We start from the raw sequence: 22,141 nt of genomic DNA on the forward strand, positions 1-22,141 counted from the left end.
TGGCCTCTCCCGTTGTGGAGCACAGGCTCCGGACGCGCAGGCTCAGCGGCCATGGCTCACGGGCCTAGCCGCTCCGCGGCATGTGGGAACTTCCCAGACCGGGGCACGAACCCGTGTCCCCTGCATCGGCAGGCGGACTCTCAACCACTGTGCCACCAGGGAAGCCCAGCTTATTTCTTTTTAACGATGAATAATACTCCATTGTCTGGACGTACTACAGTTTATCCATTCACCTACTGAAGAACATCTTGATTACTGCCAAGTTTTGGCAATTATGAATAAAGCTGCTTTATGAATAAACATCCATATGAAGGTTTTTGTGTAGACATAAGTTTTCATTTCCTTTGGGGAAATACCAAGGAACCCAATTGCTGGATTATATGGTAAGAGTATGTTTAGTTTAAAAAAAAAAAAAAAAACCTGCCAAACTCTCTTCCAAAGTGGCTGTACCATTTTGCATTCCCACCAGAAATGAATGTTAGAGTTCCCATTGCTCCACATTCTTGCCAGAATTTGGTGTTGTCATGTTCCAGATTTTGGCCATTCTAATAAGTGTGTAGTGGTATCTCATTGGTGTTTTAATGACATGTGACATAGAGCATCTTTTCAAATGCTTGTTTGCCATCTGTACATTTGTCTGTTAAGGTCTTTTGCCCATTTGTTAATTGGGTTGTTTTCTTAATGTTGAGTTTTAAGGGTTCTTTTTATGTTTTGATAAACAGTCTTTTATCAGGTGTATCCTTTGTGAATATTTTTCTCCCAGTCTGTGGCTTGTCTTCTCATTCTCTTGACAATATTTTCTTCAGAGCATAAAATTTAATAAAATCCAGTTTATCAATTCTTTCTTTCATAGATTGTGCCCTTGGTGTTGTGTCTAAAAAGCTATTGCCATATCCAAAGTCATCTAGACTTTCTCCTATGTTATCTTCTAGGAGTTTTACAGTTTTGCACTTTACAGTTAGGTTTATGAGCCATTTTGAGTTAATTTTTGTGAAGAGTGTAAGGTCTGTGTCTAGATTCATTTTTTTGCATGTGGATATCCATCTGTTATAGTACCATTTATTGAAAAGACTATCTTAGCTCCTTTGTCAGAGATCAGTTAACTAAATTTATGTGGCTGTTTCTTGGTTCTCTATTCTTTTGATCTATTCTTTCACCAATACCACACTGTCTTGATTACTGGAGTGTTATAGTAAGGTTTGAAGTTGGGGAGTGTCAGTCCTCCAACTTCATTTTTCTTCAATATTATGTTGGCTATTTTGGGCCTTTTGCCTCTCCAGGTAAACTTTAGAATCAGTCTGTAGACATCCACAAATAATTTGCTAGGATTTTGATTCAGATTGCATTGAATCTATAGATCAAGTTGGGAAGAACTGAAACTTGGCAGTATTGAGTCTTCCTATCCATGAACATTTATTTAGTTCTTTAATTTCATTCAGCAGAGTTTTTAGTTTTCCTCATATAAGATCTTGTACGTATTCTTTTAGATTTATAACTAAGCATTTCATTAGGAGGATGCTAATGTAAATGGTATTGTTTTTAATTTCAAATTCCACTTTTCATTGCTAGTATATATGAGATTGATTGACTTTTATATATTAACCTTGCATCCTGTAACCTTACTATAATTGCTTATTAGTTACAGGAGTTACCTTGTCAGTCCTTTTGGATTTTCTACATAGATGATCATGTGATCTGTGAACAAAGACAGTTACTTTCTTTCTTCCCAATCTGCATACGTTTTATTTCCTTTTCTTGTCATATTGCACTAGCTAAAACTTCCAGTATGATATTGAAAAGGAGTGATGAGAGGGGACATCCTTGTTTTGTACCTGATTTTAGTGGGAAAGCTTCTAGTTTCTCACCATTAAGTATTATCTTAGCAGTAGCTTTTTGGTAGATATTCTTTATCAAGTTGAGGAGTTCCCCCATTCTTATTTTACTAAGAGGTTTGTTTGTTTGTTTGTTTTGATCATGAATGGGTGTTGGATTTTGTCAAATGCTTTTTCTGTATCTATTGATATGACCGCATGACTTTCCTTCTTTAGCCTATTGATGTGATGGATCACATTAACTGATTTTTTTTTTTTTTTTTACATTAACTGATTTTTGAATGTTAAGCCAAGCTTGAGTACCTGTGATAAATCCCACTTGGTCATGGTATAGTTCTTTTTATACATTTTCAGATTCTATTTGCTAATTTTAAGGTATTTTATATCTGTATTTATTAGAGTTATTCATCTCTAGTTTTTTTGTAATGTCTTTGTCTGGTCTTGGTATTAGAGTAATGTTGGCCTGCTAGAATGAGATAAGAAGTATTCTCTCTGTTTTTGTCCTCTGATGGATTTAAAGAGAGTTAGTATAATTTCTTCCTTAAATGTTTAGTAGAATTCACCAATGAACACTTCTGGGCTGTTCTGGAAGGTTACTAGCTATTGGTTCAATTTCTTTAGTAGATACAGGCCTATTCAGAGTGTCTATTTCTTCTTGTGTGTTTTAGCAAATTGTGTCTTTCAAGGAATTGATCCATTTCATGTAGGTTGTCAAATTTATGGGCATAGATTTGTTCATAGTATTCCTTTATTATTCTTTTAATGTCCATAGGATCTGTAGTGATATCCCATATTTCATTTCTGATATTAGTAATTCGTGTTCTCTTTCATTTTTTCTTAGTTAGCCTGACTAAAGACTGATTGATTTTATTGATCTTTTCAAATAATCAGCTTTTAGTTTCACTGATTTTTTTCTATTGATTTACTGTTTTCAGTGTCATTGATTTCTTCTCTAACTCTTATTCTTTTATTTAAAGAATAAAAGAATTATTTTATTTTATTTAAAAAACAAACGTGTGTGTGTATGTATTCATATTCTAACTTTCTTTTTTCACTTAACAATATAATCTGTAAGTCTTTATACTGTAATATATGGAAATATTCCTCATTCTTTTTTACAGTGGATATTACTCCCTGGTGTAGACATGCCTCAGTTTATACAATCGGTCCACTATTTGGCAGGTGTTTCCGCTCTTTCCAGTCTTTGCTCTTACAAATACATTTGTAACAGGTAGCCTTGTTCATATGTCTCTTTGTATTTTGACAACATGTCTTTGGGATAAATCTGGTTCTGGTGGGACAAAGGATAAACACATGTACTCTTTTGCTAGATATTGCCAAATTCCCTTCCATAGGAATTGTACCATTTTATACTCCCACCAAGTATGAGATTAGATTATCTGTTTTCCACAGTTCATAAGTGTATTGCCAAATTTGGGGACTTTTACCAGTCTGAAAAGACATAAACAGTACCTCTGTAATTTTAATTTGTGTTTCTCTTATTATTAGTTGTTGAACATTTTTTCAAATCATTAAGAACTATATTCACTTCTTTTCCATGAATTGTTCATAACCTTATCCCATTTTTCTATAAGGTTATTTTTCTTCACTGATTTAGAAGCTTTCTATATATTAGTTATAGAAAGTCTTTGTTTGAGATATTAGCTGTAAATATTTTTTATCTTAGTTTATCATTTGCCTTTATAATTTGCTTATGGATGTTGTTGTTTACCATGTGAAATTTTTATTTCTATCATCTTTTCCTTTATTGTTAATGGATTCCAAGTCATAGTTAAGAAAGTTTTCACAACTCTCAGGTTATAAAGGAATTCACCCATTCTGCCTTCAAGTACTTGTAAGGTTTCATTTTTCACTTTTAAGTCTCTGTTCCACTTAGAATTTATGCTGGTGTACAGTTAAGGAATAGATCAAATTTATCTTTTTCTAAATGGCTATCCAGTTATCTCAACACCATTTATTAAAAAGTCACACTTTAGGGGACTATGAGATTGATTGACTTTTGTATATTAACCTTGCATCCTGTAACCTTACTATAATTGCTAGTGGTGGTCTAGTGGCTAAGACCCCACACTCCCAATGCAGGGGCCTGGGCTCGATCCCTGGTCAGGGAACTAGATCCCACATATATGCTACAACTAAAGATCCCACACACTGCAACTAAGAGCCCGCTGGTCACAACAAAGGTCCTGCACGTGGCAATGAAGGTCCTGCTTGCCACAACTAAGACTTGACGCAGCCTAAATAAATAGATAAATTTTTTTTAAAAAAGTCACACTTTAGCCCATTGATTTAAATGCTCCCCTTAATCAGATACTAAATTTTCATACACAATTGAGTCCATTTCTTGATTTTCTATTCTATTCCATTGTTCTCTATCTATTCATGCACCAATACCATACTATTATAATTACAGAGCCTCTATAATGTGTTTAAATGACTTGTAGCCATACCTCAAGGCACTTTTTTCATCATTTTAATGGCCATTTTTGCTTACTTATTCTTTCTAATGAACCTTGTAAAAACTTACTTGGCTCCAGAAAAAAAAAATCCTGAGAGTGTTTTATTGGGATTGTCTCAAATATACAAATTAAATTAGGAAAAACAGCCATTATTATAAAGTTGAGTAACCCTGCACAAGAACATATGTCTTTCCACTTGTTCAAGTCTACTTTTGTGTTTTTCAGGAGTATTTTATAGTTCCCCTTATATAGGTTTTGGATTTTTTTAAGTGTATGCCTAGATATTTTATTTTTATTTGTCTATTATAAATGGTAATGCCATCATTTAAAATTTTTAAATATGTTACTGAAAAAAAATAGTTTTCTACCTTTTTTTTAACGATTTTTACAACCATTTAAAAAAATTTTATCTATTTATTTATTTGGCTGCATTGGGTCTTAGTTGTGGCACGTGGGATCTTTGTTGCGACATGTGGGATCTTTTGTTGTGGTGCATGGGCTCTTCATTGTGGTGCGTGAGCTTCTCTGGTTGTGGTGCATGGGCTTCAGAGAGCGCAGGCTCAGTAGTTGTGGCACGGGCTTAGTTGCCCCACCGCATGTGGGATCTTAGTTCTCCGACCAGGGATCAAACCCGTGTCCCCTGCATTGGAGGCGTATTCTTAACCACTGGACCACCAGGGAAGTCCCTGGTTTTCTACCTTTAAATTCCATTATTTTATCTTGTGCTTACCTTGGAAAGGAATAAAAGGAGACTAATGTTTATTGAACTCCGTTTAGGCACTTTTGCACATTTTACTCATTTAACCTTCGTAGCAACCCAAGAGGCTAAGTATTGTTATCCCCATTTTTACAGAAGAGGAGCTGAGACTCAGTGAGTTGAGATTTAAAATGTGAGGTTTTTTCTCTACATATTTTGTTTTCTTCATTTGTCAAATGAGAGTCACAACACAGGAAGGTCTACAGGAACTATTAAAAGTCCTCATCCTGAGGACCTTCCTGGCAGTCCAGTGGTTAAGACTCTGCCCTTCCAATACAGGGAGTGCAGGTTTGATCCCTGGTCAGAGAGCTAAGATCCCACATGCTGCAAGGTGCAGCCAGAAAAAAAAAAAAAAAGTCCTCATCCTGGTTTTTTCATGTATTAGCCATGTGGCTTCAGATTGGATAAAATATTCAGAGTAAGTTAAATAGTACCTTGTTTAGTGTCTGAGATTAATGAAAATATCTCTATTATTTTACCACTAAATATGACATTGGCTATTAGTTGTTACTTTTTATTCTATTTCTGGTTTACTGGCACTGTGTTTTCTGTTTAAAATCACTTGAGCTGCTCAAAAAAAAAAAAAAAGAAAAACCAAAAATAAAAAAAAGTACTGTGCTAGGCACAGAATTCATTGGTAAATAAGACCTGCTCTAATAGAGTTTATATTCTAATGTGTGGTGTAGCAGAAAGGAAGGGGCAAAGGGAGTGATGGCATGGAAAGGAGAGGAGATAAGCAAACAGAAAAAATAAAAATAACCTCAGGAATTGATATGTGTTTTAAAAAAACAAAACAGGGTAATGTGATAGTGAATAGAAATTAAAGTTTAGATAATGTGGAAGTATTATTTGAGGTGAGATCTAAATTTTAAAGAGGCAGCCTTGCAAAACTCTGAGGGAAACACAAAAGGAACAGCTACTGCCAGAATGTCAAATTTTATAAAAATTTATTTTTAGATTTCCTTGAATTATTACCTATCTTTTCTCCTTTGACCAATAAGTGTGACCAAGTACATTAAGAATTTCCTATTGAACCATCCTTGCAGTTCTGGGGAAAAAAATATTACTTTGAGCATGTGTTTTTTTTAAAATATATTTCTGTGTTGAATTTGATGGTGTTTTATTTAGAATTTCTCATCTAAGTTATAAGTAATATTAGTTTAGATTCTGTGTGCTTTTTTAGTGATATATCATAGTTGTACTATCTGCATTAAATAAATCGGGAAGAATTTTAATACCTTTACATTTTTGTAAATTTCTTTTGCTTTTATTAACTCATTTCTTTTTATTTTTCTAAAATTTTCAGATATTTACAATATTTATTTTTATTTGGCTTTGCTTAAAATAAACATTTCAGACTCTCAGTTTATATGTTTAACTATTTTCCATACATTATGACTTGTAGTGTTCTCATGGACATTACTTACTAAATTCTTAGAAATTCAATTTTGTTTCTTCTTTGATCTGAGTTATTTGGACAAAATATGATTTTTTTTTTACTTTTAGTCCTTTTATGAGTAATTTTCAGTTTTGTTGCATTATAATTAGGAAATGTGACCTGTAAAATTTTCACTGAGGTTTTCTCTGCAGGTCAGTATGTAAGTGATTATAGAAGTTCCCTGCTGGAATCCTGACACATCTGAAAATGTCACTTTGTTGTGCTTTGCCTGTATAGAATTTTTCAATCATAATCTTTTCCCCAAAAAATGTAATTGCTACTCTAACTTCCTCTGACATTTATTGTACTTGAGGAGTCCAATGTTCATGGTAACTTTTAAAATGGATTATTGTAGAAATTTGTCTCTCTGAAATCCAAAATTTTTACCAGTACATTTTTAGGTATAGTTCTATATTACTAATTTTGCCTTGTTTTCAGTGAGGTTTTTGAATCTGAATACTCTAGTCTTTTCCCTTTATAGTGGTGAATATTTCCACCATTATTTATTATTATTATGTCTCACCCTTTTATAACTTCTCTCTAAAATCATTACTAGGTATATATTTTTCATCTTTGAATCTTTTCTTCTGACTTATGGGAGCTTTCTTAAGACCATCTGCATCAGTGATTCAGTTGTCTGCAGGATCTAACCTTCAGGTTAGTTGGATTTTTAAAATTTGATAAGCATGTTTTTCATCCAAAAAAATGATCTCAGGAAAAAGATATGCAATAATCTCTCAAGTTTTCTCTTCTTTAAGAGAATAAGTTTTCCTCAGGGATTCATATGCTTTGATTCTTTAGACCAATTGCCTTCGTGTCAACTACTGAATCATTCCATAGACCAGATAATGTTTCTGCTTCCTTATTTTTCACCAAGGATAGGGGAAGGGGAAGTGAGAATGTCCAGATGGCTGGAGATTGAGTGAATTCTTTTTCTTTTTTTGTAATTTTTGAATTTTATCTTTTTATACAAAGTGTTCTTACTACTTATCCATTTTAAACATATTAGTGTATATATGTCAATCCCAATTCATCTCATCACCACCCCGACCCCTCTGTGGCTTTCCCCCCTTGGTGTGCATACGTTTGTGCTCTACATCTGTGTCTCAATTTCTGCCCTGCAAACCAGTTCATGTGTACCATTTTTCCAGGTTCCACATATATGCAATAATATATGATATTTGTTTTTCTTTTTCTGACTTACTTCACTCTGTATGACAGTCTCTAGATTCATCCAGGTCTCTACAAATGACCCAAATTCGTTCCTTTTTATGGCTGAGTAATATTCCATTGTATATATGTACCACATCTTCTTTATCCACTCGTCTGTTGATGGCCATTTAGGTTGCTTCCATGACCTGGCTATTGTAAATAGTGCTGCAATGAACATTGGGGTGCATGTGTCTTTTAGAATTATGGTTTTCTCTGGGTATATGCCCAGTAGTAGGATTGCTGGGTCATATGGTAATTCTATTTTTAGTTTTTTATGGAACATCCATACAGTTCTCCATAGTGGCTGTATCAATTTACATTCCCACCAACAGTGCAAGAGGGTTCCCTTTTCTCCACACCCTCTGCAGCATCTGTTGTTTGCAGATTTTCTGATGATGCCTATTGTAACTGGTGTGAGGTGATACCTCATTGTAGTTTTGATTTGCATTTCTCTAAAAATTAGTGATGTTGAGCAGCTTTTCATGTGCTTCTTGGTCATCTGTATGTCTTCTTTGGAGAAATGTCTATTTAGGTCTTCTGCCCATTTTTTGATTGGATTGTTTCTTTTTTTAATATTGAACTGCAGGAGATGTTTATATATTTGGGAGGTTAATCCTTTGTCCATTGATTCGTTTGCAAATATTTTCTCCCATTCTGAGGGTTGTCTTTTCATCTTGTTTGTAGTTTCCTTAAGCTTCCTTAGGACCCATTTATTTATTTTTGTTTTTATTTCCATTACTCTAGGAGGTGGATCAAAAAAGATCTTGCTGTGATTTATGTCAAAGTGTGTTTTTCCTCTAAGAGTTTTATAGTGTCCGGTCTTACATTTAGGTCTCTAATCCATTTTGAGTTTATTTCTGTGTATGGTGTTAGGTAGTGTTCTAATTTCATTCTTTTACATGTAGCTGTCCAGTTTTCCCAGCACGACTTATTGAAGAGACTGTCTTTTCTCCACTGTATATCCTTTTCTCCATTGTATATCCTCCTTTGTCACAGATTAGTTGACCACATGTGCGTGGGTTTATCTCTGGGCTTTCTGTCCTGTTCCATTGACCTATATTTCTGTTTTTGTGCCAGTACCATATTGTCTTGATTACTGTAGCTTTACTGGCTATTGTATATCTACTATGCTACTGTAGATTACTGTAGTATAGTCTGAAGTCAGGGAGTCTGATTCCTCCAGCTCCGTTTTTATCCTTCAAGACTGCTTTGGCTATTTGGGGTCTTTTGTGTCTCCATACAAATTTTAAGATTTTTTATTCTAGTTCTGTAAAAAATGCCATTGGTAATTTGATAGGGATTGCACTGAATCTGTAGATTGCTTTAGGTAGTATAGTCATTTTCACAATATTGATTCTTCCAATCCAAGAACATGGTATATCTCTCTGTCTGTTTGTATCATCTTTAATTTCATTCAGCAGTGTCTTATAGTTTTCTGCATACAGGTCTTTTGTCTCCCTTGGTAGGTTTATTCCTAGATATTTTATTCTTTTTGTTGCAGTGGTAAATGTGAGTGTTTCCTTAATTTCTCTTTCAGATTTTTCATCATTAGTGTATAGGAATACAAGAGATATCTGTGCATTAATTTTGCATCCTGCAACTTTACCAAATTCATTGATTAGCTCTAGTAGTTTTCTGGTGGCATCTTTAGGATTCTCTATGTATAGCATCGTATCATCTGCAAACAGTGACAGTTTTACTTCTTCTTTTCCAATTTGTATTCCTTTTATTTCTTTTTCTTCTCTGACTGCCGTGGCTAGGACTTCCAAAACTAAGTTGAATAATAGTGGTTAGAGTGGACATCCTTGTCTTGTTCCTGATCTTAGAGGAAATGCTTTCAGTTTTTCGCCATTGAGAACAATGTTTGCTGTGGGTTTGTCATATATGGCCTTTATTATGTTGAGATAGGTTCCCTCTATGCCCACTTTCTGGAGAGTTTTTATCATAAATGGGTGTTGAATTTTGTCAAAAGCTTTTTCTGCATCTATTGAGATTATCATATGGTTTTTATTCTTCAATTTGTTAATATGGTGTATCACACTGATTGATTTTCGTATTTTGAAGAATCCTTGCATCCCTGAGATAAATGTCATTGATCATGGTGTATGATCCTTTTAATGTGTTGTTGGATTCCGTTTGCTAGTATTTTGTTGAGAAGTTTTGCATCTATGTTCCTCAGTGATATTGGCCTGTAGTTTTTTTCTTTGTGACATCTTTGTCTGGTTTTGGTATCAGGGTGATGGTGGCCTCATAGAATGAGTTTGGGAGTGTTCCTCCCTCTGCTATATTTTGGAAGAGTTTGAGAAGCATAGGTGTTAGCTCTTCCCTAAATGTTTGATAGAATTCTCCTGTGAAGCCATCTGGTCCTGAGCTTTTGTTTGATGGAAGATTTTTAATTGCAGTCTCAATTTCAGCACTTGTGATTGGTCTGTTTATATTTTGCATTTCTTCCTGGTTCAGTCTAGGAAGGTTGTGCTTTTCTAAGAATTTGTCCATTTCTTCCAGGTTGTCCATTTTATTGGCATAGAGTTACTTGTAGTAATCTCTCATGATTCTTTGTATTTCTGCAGTGTCAGCTGTTACTTCTCCTTTTTCATTTGTAATTCTATTGATTTGAGTCTTCTCCCTTTTTGCCTTGATGAGTCTGGCTAATGGTTTATCAATTGTGTTTATCTTCTCAAAGAACCAGCTTTTAGTTTTATTGATCTTTGCTTTTGTTTTCTTTGTTTCTATTTCATTTATTTCTGCTCTGATCTTTGTAATTTCTTTCCTTCTGCTAACTTTGGGTTTTGTTTGTTCTTCCTTCTCTAGTTCCTTTAGGTGTAGGTTAGATCGTTTATTTGAGATTTTTCTTGTTTTTTGAGGTAGGCTTGGATTGCTATAAACTTCCCTCTTAGAACTTCTTTTGCTGCATCCCATAGGTTTTGGGTCTTTGTGTTTTCATTGTCCTTTGTCTCTAGGTATTTTTTTGATTTCCTCTTTGATTTCTTCAGTGATCTCTTGGTTATTTGGTAACGTATTGTTTAGCCTCCATGTGTTTGTGTTTTTTATGTGTTTTTCCCTGTAATTGGTATCTAATCTCATAGTGTTGTGGTCAGAAAAGATGCTTGATATGATTTCAGTTTTCTTAAATTTACTGAGTCTTGATTTGTGACCCAAGATGTGATCTATCCTGGAGAATGTTCCACACGCACTTGAGAAGAAAGTGTAATCTGCTGTTTTCGGATGGATGTCCTATAAATATCAATTAAATCTATTTAATTAAATCTATTTAATTAGTCTATTGTGTCATTTAAAGCTTGTGTTTCCTTATTAATTTTCTGTCTGGATGATCTGTCATTGGTGTAAGTGAGGTGTTAAAGTCTCCCACTATTATTGTGCTACTGTCGATTTCCTCTTTTATAGCTGTTAGCAGTTGCCTATGTATTGAGGTGCTCCTATGTTGGTTGCATATATATTTATAATAATATAAATACAGGTTTATCCTGTATAGGACTCTCTGCGCTTCCTGGACTTGGGTGACTATTTCCTTTCCCATGTTAGGGAAGTTTTTGACTATACTCTCTTCAAATATTTTCTCGGGTCCTTTCTCTCTCTCTTCTCCTTCTGGGACCCCTATAATGCGAATATTGTTGCGTTTAATGTTGTCCCAGAGGTCTCTTAGGTGTCTTCATTTCTTTTAATTCTTTTTTCTTTATTCTGTTCAGCAGCAGTGAATTCCACCATTCTGTCTTCTAGGTCATTTATCCGTTCTTCTGCCTCAGTTATTCTTCTATTGATTACTTCCAGTGTAGTTTCATTTCAGTTATTGTATTGTTCATCTCTGTTTGTTTGTTCTTTAATTCTTCGAGGTTTTAGTTAAACATTTCTTGCACCTTCTCGATCTTTGCCTCCATTCTTTTTCTGAGGTCCTGGATCATCTTCACTATCATTATTTTGAATTCTTTTTCTGGAAGGTTGCCTATCTCCACTTCATTTAGTTGTTTTTTTCTTGTTTCTTCATCTGGTACATAGCCCTCTGCCTTTTCATCTTGTCTGTCTTTCTGTGAGTGTGGTTTTTGTTCCACAGGCTGTAGGATTATAGTTCTTCTTGCTTCTGCTGTCTGCCCTCTGGTGGATGAGGCTAGCTAAGAGGCTTGAGCAAGTTTCCTGATGGGAGGGACTGGTGGTGGGTAGAGCTGGGTGTTGCTCTGGTGGGTAGAGCTCAGTAAAACTTTAATCTGCTTGACTGCTGATGGGTGGGGCCGGGTTCCCTCCCTGTTGATTGTTTGGCCTGAGGTGACCCAACACTGGAGCCTACCTGGGCTCTTTGGTGGGGTTAATGGCAGACTCTGGGAGGGCTCACACCAAGGAGTACTTCCCAGAACTTTTGCTGCCAGTGTCCTTGTCCTCACGGTGAGACACAGCCACCACACGCCTCTGCAGGAGACCCTCCAGCACTAGCAGGTATGTCTGGTTCAGTCTCCTATGGGGACACTGCTCCTTCCCCTGGGTCCCGATGCGCACACTACTTTGTGTGTGCCCTCCAAGAGTGGAGTCTTTGTTTCCCCCAGTCCTGTCGAAGTCCTGTAATCAAATCCCACTAGCATTCAAAGTCTGATTTTAGGCATTCCTCCTCCCTTTGCCAGACCCCCAGGTTGGGAAGCCTGACGTGGGGCTCAGAACGTTCACTCCAGTGTATGGACTTCTGTGGCATAAGTGTTCTCCAGTTTGTGAGTCACCCACCCACCAGTTACGGGATTTGATTTTATTGTGGTCGCGCCTCTCCTACCGTCTCACTGTGGCTTCTCCTTTACCTTTGGTTGTGGGGTATCTTTTTTGGTGAGTTCCAGTGTCTTCCTGTTGATGATTGTTCAGCAGCTAGTTGTGATTCTGGTGCTCTCGCAAGAGGGAGTGAGAGCACATCCTTCTACTCCGCCATCTTGAACCAATCTGTGTGTGAATTCTTGTTCCAATTCACTTGCAGGCTATTTCTGCACTTAAGATGTATCTGCTTCCACGTGCTCTGCTTTACAGGAATTCTTTGAGCTTTCATGACTGTGAATAGCACCTTCCCTAATTTCTAGCACAAGCACAAAACCCCTGCCCCATTTTAACAATTAAATGCCCCATTTTAACAATTTGGGGGTGGGTTCAAGTGAAACTGGCAGAGCTGGCAGAAAGGTAGGGAGAGGAGAGTCAGAACTTTTAAGTGCAGAGAGAGGCTTAGATTATTGTGTTGAGCCAAAAATCTACTACGCAGATACCAATCAAAATTCTGGTGGTCAACAGGAGTATATTGTGAGCTCCATTTTCAAACAGGAATGGAAACTTCAGTTCTTGTCCTTCCTTTAGCATGTTTGTGCATAAATAGTATTGTATATATGGAAGTCTTTCTGCTTTACTTATTCTGTCTTTACCTCATTGTTCTTGTTTTGATTTACAGAAGGATGTAGACAAGGAGTTCTATTTGTTTCCTACAGTGTTTGATGAGAATGAGAGTTTACTCCTGGATGATAATATTAGAATGTTTACAACAGCACCTGATCAGGTGGATAAGGAAAATGAAGACTTTCAGGAATCTAATAAGATGCACTGTAAGTACTGTATCATCCACCAATATCAAGTTATTTCAGTGCTGCACATGTAATGCTTTTTTTTTTTTTTTTTTTTTTTTTTTTGCTGTATGCGGGCCTCTCACTGTTGTGGCCTCTCCCGTTGCGGAGCACAGGCTCTGGACACGCAGGCTCAGCGGCCATGGTTCACGGGCCCAGCTGCTCCGCGGCATGTGGGATCTTCCCAGACTGGGGCACGAACCCGTGTCCCCTGCATCGGCAGGCGGACTCTCAACCACTGCGCCACCAGGGAAGCCCTGTAATGCTTTTAATTAAACCAAAATACTAATAGCTTTGCCCATTGATTAATTTTCAATAAATGATTAAATACCATAGTGCTCTAAGGGTAATACTGTTGATTATTTAACATGTAAGTCAATTGAATCTTCGTTTCACTTAATTCAAAATAATAAAACATATAATATATGCCAATTAGATGCATGGTCCTTAAAATGTGGTCCCTGGGTCAGCCACCTCAGCGTCACCCAGGTACTTGTTAGGAATGCAAGTTCTTGGGCTCCATCCCTGACCTACTGAATCAGAAACTTTGGGTGTGGGGCTAGAAATCTGTTTAACATATCCTCCAGGTTGTTCTGATATATGCTTAAATTTGAGAGCAATTGGATTAGATGCTTTTCTCATCTATGGCTTAATAATGACAGGCTCCTTTTATGATCTCTGCTGTCAAGAACTTCAATGATTCTCATCCTTGACTACATGTAAGAATCCCCTAGGAATTTTAACAAACTATTAAAACTATTTTTTAAATCCTCAGGACAACCTCCAGAGACCTTTATTTAATTGAAACAGCATCAGATTAACTTCTAGTGTAATTCTAAAATACAGTTAGAGGGACTTCCCTGGCGGTCCAGTGGTTAAGACTCCATGCTTCCACTGCAGAGGGCACAGGTTCAATCCCTGGCAGGCGAACTAAGATCTCACATGCCGAGGACGTTGCCAAAAATAAATAAACAAATGGTTGACTTATATGGTATGTGAATTGTATTTCAATAAAGCTGTTAAGAAATAAAATTTAAAAAATAAATAAATAAAATACAGTTAGAGTTTAGAGATAGCAAGCTGATTGATCATAATGTCCACGCCACTAATGGACAACATATGAAAATCACTATAACTAGAAGGAAAAAAAGTAAAGTTGTATTACAAACTGATGTTTTTTAAATTGGATTGATAATAGTTACACCACCCACAATCTTTAAAATACTTCTTTTGATTTTGGAGGAGTCAAGAATATTATCTATTAAAAATAGCAGTGAGGGACTTCCCTGGTGGTGCAGTGGTTACGAATCTGACTGCCGATGCAGGGGACACAGGTTCGAGGCCTGGTCTGGGAGAATCCCACATGCCACAGAGCAGCTAAGCCCGTGTGCCACAACTACTGAGCCTGTGCTCTAGAGCCCGTGAGCCACAACTACTGAGCCCGCGTGCCACAACTACTGAAGCCTGCACGCCTACAGCCCATGCTCCACAACAAGAGAAGCCACTGCAATGAGAAGCCCGCGCACTGCAACAAAGAGTAGCCCCCGCTCGTTGCAACTAAAGCCCATGCGCAGCAACGAAGACCCAACACAACCAAAAATAAATAAATAAATAAAAGGATCTATCAGACTGGATGGTAGAGTTATAAAATAAAAAAAGAGCGGTGAGAGGAAACTTCCTGCATATACTCTTCCCTGTTATTCAAGATGAATCAGAGAATTTTCCATCTAGAGCAACAAACACATTCCCAGCCTACAGTGCCCTGGAAGAGCTGTTATTATCCACCCATTTTGGTGCTCACAAATACGGCCCTTGAGAGAACTGAGAAGTGACTCGCTGGGAAGAACAGTGAGATTCCCAGGGCCCAGAACTTCAAGAACCCTGCATTCAGCTCTACGTCTTTCAGCCCAGGCCTGCCTGGAAGTGCTGTGTACAGCAAGGAGTTGCAGAGACACTCCTGAGACATAAAGGGGTGGGCAGGCCTGAATGGGTCTTTTAAAAATTAAATAAACCCAGTTGGCTCTGGAAAGTCTGGGAGGTTGTCATGAAGTAGGACATAAGATTAAACCACTTTCAAAATATCATTTCCCAACCTTTACAGCCATGAATGGATTCATGTACGGGAATCAGCCTGGTCTCAACATGTGCCAAGGAGACTCAGTTGTGTGGTATTTATTCAGTGCTGGAAATGAGGTTGATGTACACGGGATATACTTTTCAGGAAACACTTATCTGTCAAGAGGAGAAAGGAGAGACACAGCAAACCTCTTCCCTCAAACAAGTCTGAGGCTCTTCATGCAGCCTGACACGGAAGGTATATTCCTTTAAAGTCAAGACAAGTTTCTGTTGGATCGATTCGTGTGGTTTCAGTTTAAAATTCAGTGTTGGAGGATAAGCTCATCCCTTCCCCAAGCCTCCCAACTACTCTTCCTTCCCTTGGAAGATATGTCTGGGCTATTGTCAGCTAAGTATATGCCAGAGAGGTCCATTTCCTGTTTGTTGAGGGGAGGGAAGGGAGTGACAAAAGTGTACTGAGGTTTCTCCCATTTCAACCTAGTCAAATCCTCAAGATGGTCTCCTTTTCAATTATGGGCCTTTAAAGATAGCTGGCAAATCAGACTAGAAAGGGAATGACTCCCACAAAGGCTTTGCATCTAAACTTTTTGTCATGTCTCTGTCCCCTAGATGTAGTGTTGGCTAATTAGTTGTCTACAATTGAATAGGCTATATTAGAACTCTAGCCATGCAAATTCAGAGACACTGACAGAACTGTCTCTGAATGAGTAAAACAAACTAAAACAAAAAAGAATTTTAACCAAAACATGAAAATATGCTAACTTGCCTCAGGCTTTATTTGGTTCATAAGATGCCACTAAAACGCAGGACATGCTCAGTGTCACCCTTCCTTTATTAGGCAAATGTAAATACAACAGTGAGCAAAAGAGATATATCAAGTATCTGCTTTCATGGAGATGAAATTCTAATGCAGGGAGACAGACAACAAGCAAGTATATTAATGCGTATATCAAGTGGTTATAAGTACTATGAAGAAAAATAGGGAAGGGAAAGGGGCTGATGACTGATAGGGAAAGGTGGGTAAAAATACTCGGAGGAGGTGAACTGCCTTTTTATTTACCATTCCAGGAACTTTTGATGTTGAGTGCCTCACAACTGATCACTACACAGGTGGCATGAAACAAAAATACACTGTGAACCAGTGCAGGCAGCCATCTGAGAATTCATACCACTACCTGGGAGAAAGGACCTACTACATAGCAGCGGTGGAGGTGGAATGGGATTATTCCCCAAGTAGGAAATGGGAAAAGGAGCTGCATCATTTACAAGAACTAAAGTAATTCTCCAGATTCCGATTCCCAATTTTTTTTAGCTTTCTCTTTCAGAGTAGTAAGAATTATGCTAAATTAAAAACCAATGAACAGTTGCATTAAACAATAACAACAACAACAAAATGCTTCCTAGGGACCCTCCTCATTCATTTCTGCTTCTCTCAATTTTCTCACAGGAAAATTTTCATTGATCTCATTTGATTCTTTGCAGTTACTCACCTTACTTTCTTTTCTATTAGACTCTCTTCTCATACTCATGTGCCCTTGTCAGATTTTCAAACTAAAACCAAAATTAATGCCTACATTCAGAGCTAAAATAATTTTCTTTACCAACTATTTGTTGCTTACCTTTAGTCCAGATATTTCATTATGAGTCTAGTAATCAGTTATTTCACATTCTTAAAACTATTTATTATATATGGAAGAATATTTTAAATTCTTGAGGGCACTACAGCAGATATGGTCTCTGCTCTCTAAGAACTTACAGGATAATATGCTTCAAAAACCACCAATAACATGTACGCTGTGGAAATGTAAAAGTGAGGTCAGTGAACAAATATAAGTAAAGGATGGTTATTGGAGCTTCAGAAACAACACATTTAGTGCAGCATCACCTGACACTTCCAGGTGTAGCTCTTTTATACTTTGCCAAGCACTCTCCCCTCTCCCATCTCCCATTATGCACTAACCCTTTGGGGATATGATTTGAGAGATCAGGGTGGGCTTGTGTTCAGATCTGGAGTGCACAACATGACTGGTAACCTACAGCAAGGCAGGCGGTTAGCTGGTCAGTTTGACGGCCATGGTGAGTGTGATTTGTGCTGTAAGGGAGTAAAGTTTATTTCAATAATTGGGATAGAACTGTTAAAAGTATGCAGAGCCGTTAGGAGTCAATGAAAGCTTTAGATCAGGGAATGGCTGGATAAAAAGGCCATTTCTGTTCCTATAGACCAGAAATACTGCAGTAAGCAGAGAACACTTCATTGATGAAATCTGGACTCATAACATTTTAGAGCCATATAGAAAACTTAGAGACCACCTCATCGAATACCTTTTTTTTTTTTTTTTTTTTTTGCCATGCTGCGTGGTTTGCAGGATCTTAGTTCCCCGACCAGGGATTGAACCTGGGCCCTCACAGTGAAAGTGCAGCATCCTAACCACTGGACTGCCAGGGAATCCCCTTGAATACCTCATTTTAGGGATGAAGAAACTAAGGCTCTGACAGGCAATGACCAGCTAGACATCATTTTAGCTAGTGACAGAGTCAGGGCCAGGACTCCGATGACTCCACTCCTAGCTAGGTACAATTTCTACCACACCTGTCTATTGATAAAGTCTTATTCTTTCTTGCTCAAATGGGACAGTGATATTAAAAACTAGCATAATTAAATTAAAATATATTTTTATTCAAAATTTAAAGCTCAACTTCCACTTTCCTTAAGACAAATACTAACCTTAGTCGTGTGTGTGTGTGTGTGTGTGTGTGTGTGTGTGTGTGTGTATGTGTTTTAAGTCTTTCAAATGCATTTTTAGATAAGGAAGAATTTTACATAGGCTCAAAGTACAAGAAAGTTGTGTATCGGCGATTCACTGACAGCACATTCCAAGTTCCTGGGGAGAGAAAACCTGAAGAAGAACACCTGGGAATTCTAGGTACTGCCCTAGCTCCAGTTCATCGGGTGTGGGTTGGTGATGTGGTAATCCATGCGGTGAGAGTCAGTCCATGTCTATGGGCTTCATTTTCTTGGTTCATTTATTAACATTATTCAAATAAAAATGAAAAACAAAATCTATTTAATAAAATGAGAAGCCTATATTTTCTAAAAATGTGGCATAAGAAAATATTACTTACTTCTATCAGAAACAATGTATAATATCCCATGTACTAATGCAATTATATATATTTGGTGTTTATCAAATTGATGCCTTTATTTTTGATGAAATTGCTAGAAATTACTTTCTACTGAAATTCTTAACCAAGTTCTCCCTGTTATTCTACTACTCCCCCCCCAAAAGAAATCATAGCTATTTACTTTTAAAATTAAGATGTAAATGATCAACTTTAAGAAGAAGTATACATATAAACAAGGAAATAAGGAAAAGGGAAAAGTTTTATGGTGCACAAGGCTGGGGAAAAGTTGACTTCAATTTTTCAGGAATCACTTTAAGACAGAATGTCTAAGAACTCCACCAACACTGGTCTTGGGAATTTTCTTTAAAATCATCAAGTGAAGGGGAAGCCATTCCCAAGCCCACTGTGTTCCTACACTAACAGAATTCCCTGGGGCTTTCTTATCCTCCGTTCCTGGAGTGAGTAAGACACCCAAGGGAGAGTGGCATTGTTTTTGGGTCACAGAAATTCTCTCAGGCAGGAGACAAGCTAAAATTGGCTAGAGGGTAGGAACGGGTGGGGTAGCCCCACCCATCCTCTCAAAGGCAGTACTGTCCTTAATTCACAGGAAGGTCTAGAACTTTCAGGCCAAAACCTCCCCTAGGACTCTTGATGAGAGATGCACCCATAGTCTCCATCTTTAGAGACAGCCATAACTAGTGTTTTTATCCTGAATCCTCTGGGACCGGGTATCGATCCAAGAGTACTACAGCATGAAGCGAGGTGGCAGGGGGGACACGACAAAGACAACATCCTTAACGATAAAAAAAGTTACCTGATCTTTGCTTTTATTACTGAGTTAGAGCTTCCAATCTGATAGCTATATAAGCCAGTCTTCCTTTTCACTCTTGCCAGGTCCACAACTTCATGCAGATGTTGGAGACAAAGTTAATATTATCTTTAAAAACATGGCCACAAGGTCCTACTCAATACACGCCCATGGGGTGAAAACGGAGAGTTCTACAGTGACTCCAACCGCACCAGGTATTCACAGTGTGGGGAGGGGTACATTTTAATAGACGTTACAGCCTTTCCACAAACACCTGTTATCCACGTGAGTGCGTCTAGAGAGAGTGAAGGAGCAGGTGTTTGAGAGGGCACACACAGAGATGCGGCTGTGTGATATATGCCTACATGCACATACCAAAAAAGAAAAAAAAATCCACAGAACTGTAAAGAACAAAATCTGATGGTACTGAACACCCTCACATACTCAAGGTTGAGTCAGCAGAGATGATCTCCCCAGGCTCAGCTAGAACACATCCCAGACAGCATCTATCATGTGGCTGAAAGTTTCCATGCCTGTATCCAAAGACAGGGTCCTAAGGGCAGATGCTGCCACTTAGAATTTCAAATTCCTCGAATCTAGCCCAATATCTGGCATGGACTAGGAACTCAGTAAATGTCTCTTTAATTAATACAGAGTAATAAGTGCAATAGATTAAATACATAAATGTGTATTTTCTTTAATAAAAGCTATATTTTTCTTCTATTCGTTGGAAAGTTGGCTTCTAGGAAAGGACCATTTCTCAGTAATTTAGCAGTTCTCAAAGTATATCAAGTGAGAAAAAATAAATTACTCTAGAGAGTTGGTCTTGTCAGTATAAGGGAATAGAAATAAAAGGCCCTGGCTTCATTACCCTCACATTCTTCCAAGATAAACAGTAAATAAATATAGATATAATATCAAATTGTAGAAAGTGCTATGAAAAAGATTAAGGCAGATGAGAGAAAGTAAGTAAAAGGGTGTTCTTTTAGGTAGGGGGTTGGTCAGGAGGGCTTCTTTGAGGAGGTGCCGCTGGTGAAGACACCTGAATGATGAGTAGTAATGAGCCTCAGGGAGTTGTAGAGGGAGAGCATTCTAGGTCCTGAGATGGAAGTGGACTTGGTGTGTCTGAGGAATGGCCAAAGGCCAGAGCAGAGCAAACAGGGGCAGAATGTGAGGAGATGAGATCTAGGCAGGTCAGGGAGCCGGATGCGGTAGGAGGGAGGGGGACATCAGAGGCCATGGTTATGACCTTACATTTCATTCTGAAATCCCATGTGAGAGTTTGAGCTGGACAGTGATGACCCGATGAACACTTTTTAAAGCGGCAGTCCCCAGCCTTTTTGGCACCGGGGACCGGTTTCGTGGAAGACAATTTTTCCACAGACAGTGGGGCGGTGGAGGGGGACTGTTCAGGGGGTAACGTGAGCAGTGGGGAGCGATGGGGGGCGGCAGATGAAGCTTCACTTGCTTGCCCGCTGCCCACCTCCTGCTGTGCGGCCCAGTTCCTAACAGGCCGCGGACAGGTACCGGCCCGCAGCCCGGGGGTTGGTGTGTGAAAAAGTGACTGTAGGAGACAAGGGCAGAAATCAAGGCTCAGTTAGGGGACTATCGCAATAATCTGGGTAAAGAATTAGTAAGACTTGTATGAGGGTAGAAGCAGCTGAAGTGGTGAACTGTATTCTGGTTCCATTTTAAAGGTGGTGCTAAAAGGACCTGCTGAAAGGTTGGTTGTTAGGGCAAGAGTCAAGGACAAGCCCAGGGCTTGGGCATCAAACACTGATGGCAGAGCAGGTTGGGGCGGGGAATGGAGAAGAGACAATAGGAGTTTAGATGAAGAGACAAAATGTTCAGGTGATGAATCTACTCTTTACATTTTCAGTGAAACATTCTGTTTACAAAAAGGGTGAGGACACAGGGGTGGGTAAGATGGAGGACTTGAGGAAAAAGGAAAAAGTTTACCATATCCCGAGACCGTCCCTCAAGTCCTGCTTGATTCCCTCGTAAAGGAATTTGTCAAATTCTAGCTAATTAAACTCCGACAGCAGGAATATATAATGGTGAGGTCTGCCTAAATAGACAGTGAGTGGCCATGGCTGAAAGTCAAGGTCTTGTGAGTAGTGGTACAGGATGCCGTGAGATGACTGGCAGCAAAGATGAGGCTGGAGAGAAGCCCAGGGCAAGTGGAAGAAGGTAAAGACCTTAGAAAGATAGGAGGGTGGAGCTCCTTCCAAGTGTGAAGGTCCAGGGTGTGGTCATGTCCTGTATGTGACAGCGTTGTGACAGAACAGTGTATGGTATGACAGAATGGAGCAGACAAGAGAGGTCACTGACAGGTCAGTGACCCATGAGATCAAGCGGTCTAATGGTTCCTTGCCAGGAACTGTGAAATCACTGAGGCTAATGGTGAAAAAGGAAAACAGGCAGGCAGTGGTGAAGCTGTAGGAATTACACAGGATAGTCCAGAAACACAGACACAAAGAAGGCAGCGGGGAAGCAGCTAGCACTGGGGGAAAATCGCTTAAGAGTTGAAAAGAAAAAAGTGTATTAGAGAAGCAGACTTCAAACTAAGTCTAAGGAAAGATCTACTGTGAAGTTTCTTCAAATTGTGATACTGAATTGCCACCTCCTGGCTTTGTAGCGTGGCCTGTGTTTCATGGCTAGTTAATTTATAACTGAAAAAGAATATATAAAAGTGTGTCTTACAGTTGGTCTTAAAACTAAATTCTTTTTTTTTTCCAAATTCAGACAAAATTTACTGAGAGAAAATTATTTTTTAATTGTTGGCTTCATTATCCTTTAGGTCAGAGGTGTAACAATTTTC

At 38.2% G+C, this 22,141-nt stretch overlaps 2 protein-coding genes across 7 annotated transcripts in view; one reads left to right on the forward strand and one right to left on the reverse strand.

The window, feature by feature from the left end:
• LOC132520874 (ceruloplasmin) overlaps positions 1 to 22,141 on the forward strand; it is a 67,198-nt gene that overhangs the window by 24,442 nt on the left and 20,615 nt on the right. For all 4 annotated transcript variants that reach the window (XM_060149646.1, XM_060149647.1, XM_060149648.1 and 1 more), the window contains exons 10-14: positions 13,145 to 13,295; positions 15,415 to 15,627; positions 16,458 to 16,665; positions 18,174 to 18,313; positions 19,407 to 19,535. In XM_060149646.1, the coding sequence (XP_060005629.1) occupies positions 13,145 to 13,295; positions 15,415 to 15,627; positions 16,458 to 16,665; positions 18,174 to 18,313; positions 19,407 to 19,535 (841 nt within the window). The remainder of the gene's footprint in view (positions 1 to 13,144; positions 13,296 to 15,414; positions 15,628 to 16,457; positions 16,666 to 18,173; positions 18,314 to 19,406; positions 19,536 to 22,141) is intronic.
• Positions 1 to 22,141, reverse strand: part of HPS3 (HPS3 biogenesis of lysosomal organelles complex 2 subunit 1) — an 87,591-nt gene that overhangs the window by 10,208 nt on the left and 55,242 nt on the right. The gene's annotated exons all lie outside the window — the stretch shown is intronic.

The sequence above is a fragment of the Lagenorhynchus albirostris genome, chromosome 5, assembly GCF_949774975.1.
Source record: "Lagenorhynchus albirostris chromosome 5, mLagAlb1.1, whole genome shotgun sequence".
Lineage (NCBI taxonomy): Eukaryota > Metazoa > Chordata > Mammalia > Artiodactyla > Delphinidae > Lagenorhynchus > Lagenorhynchus albirostris.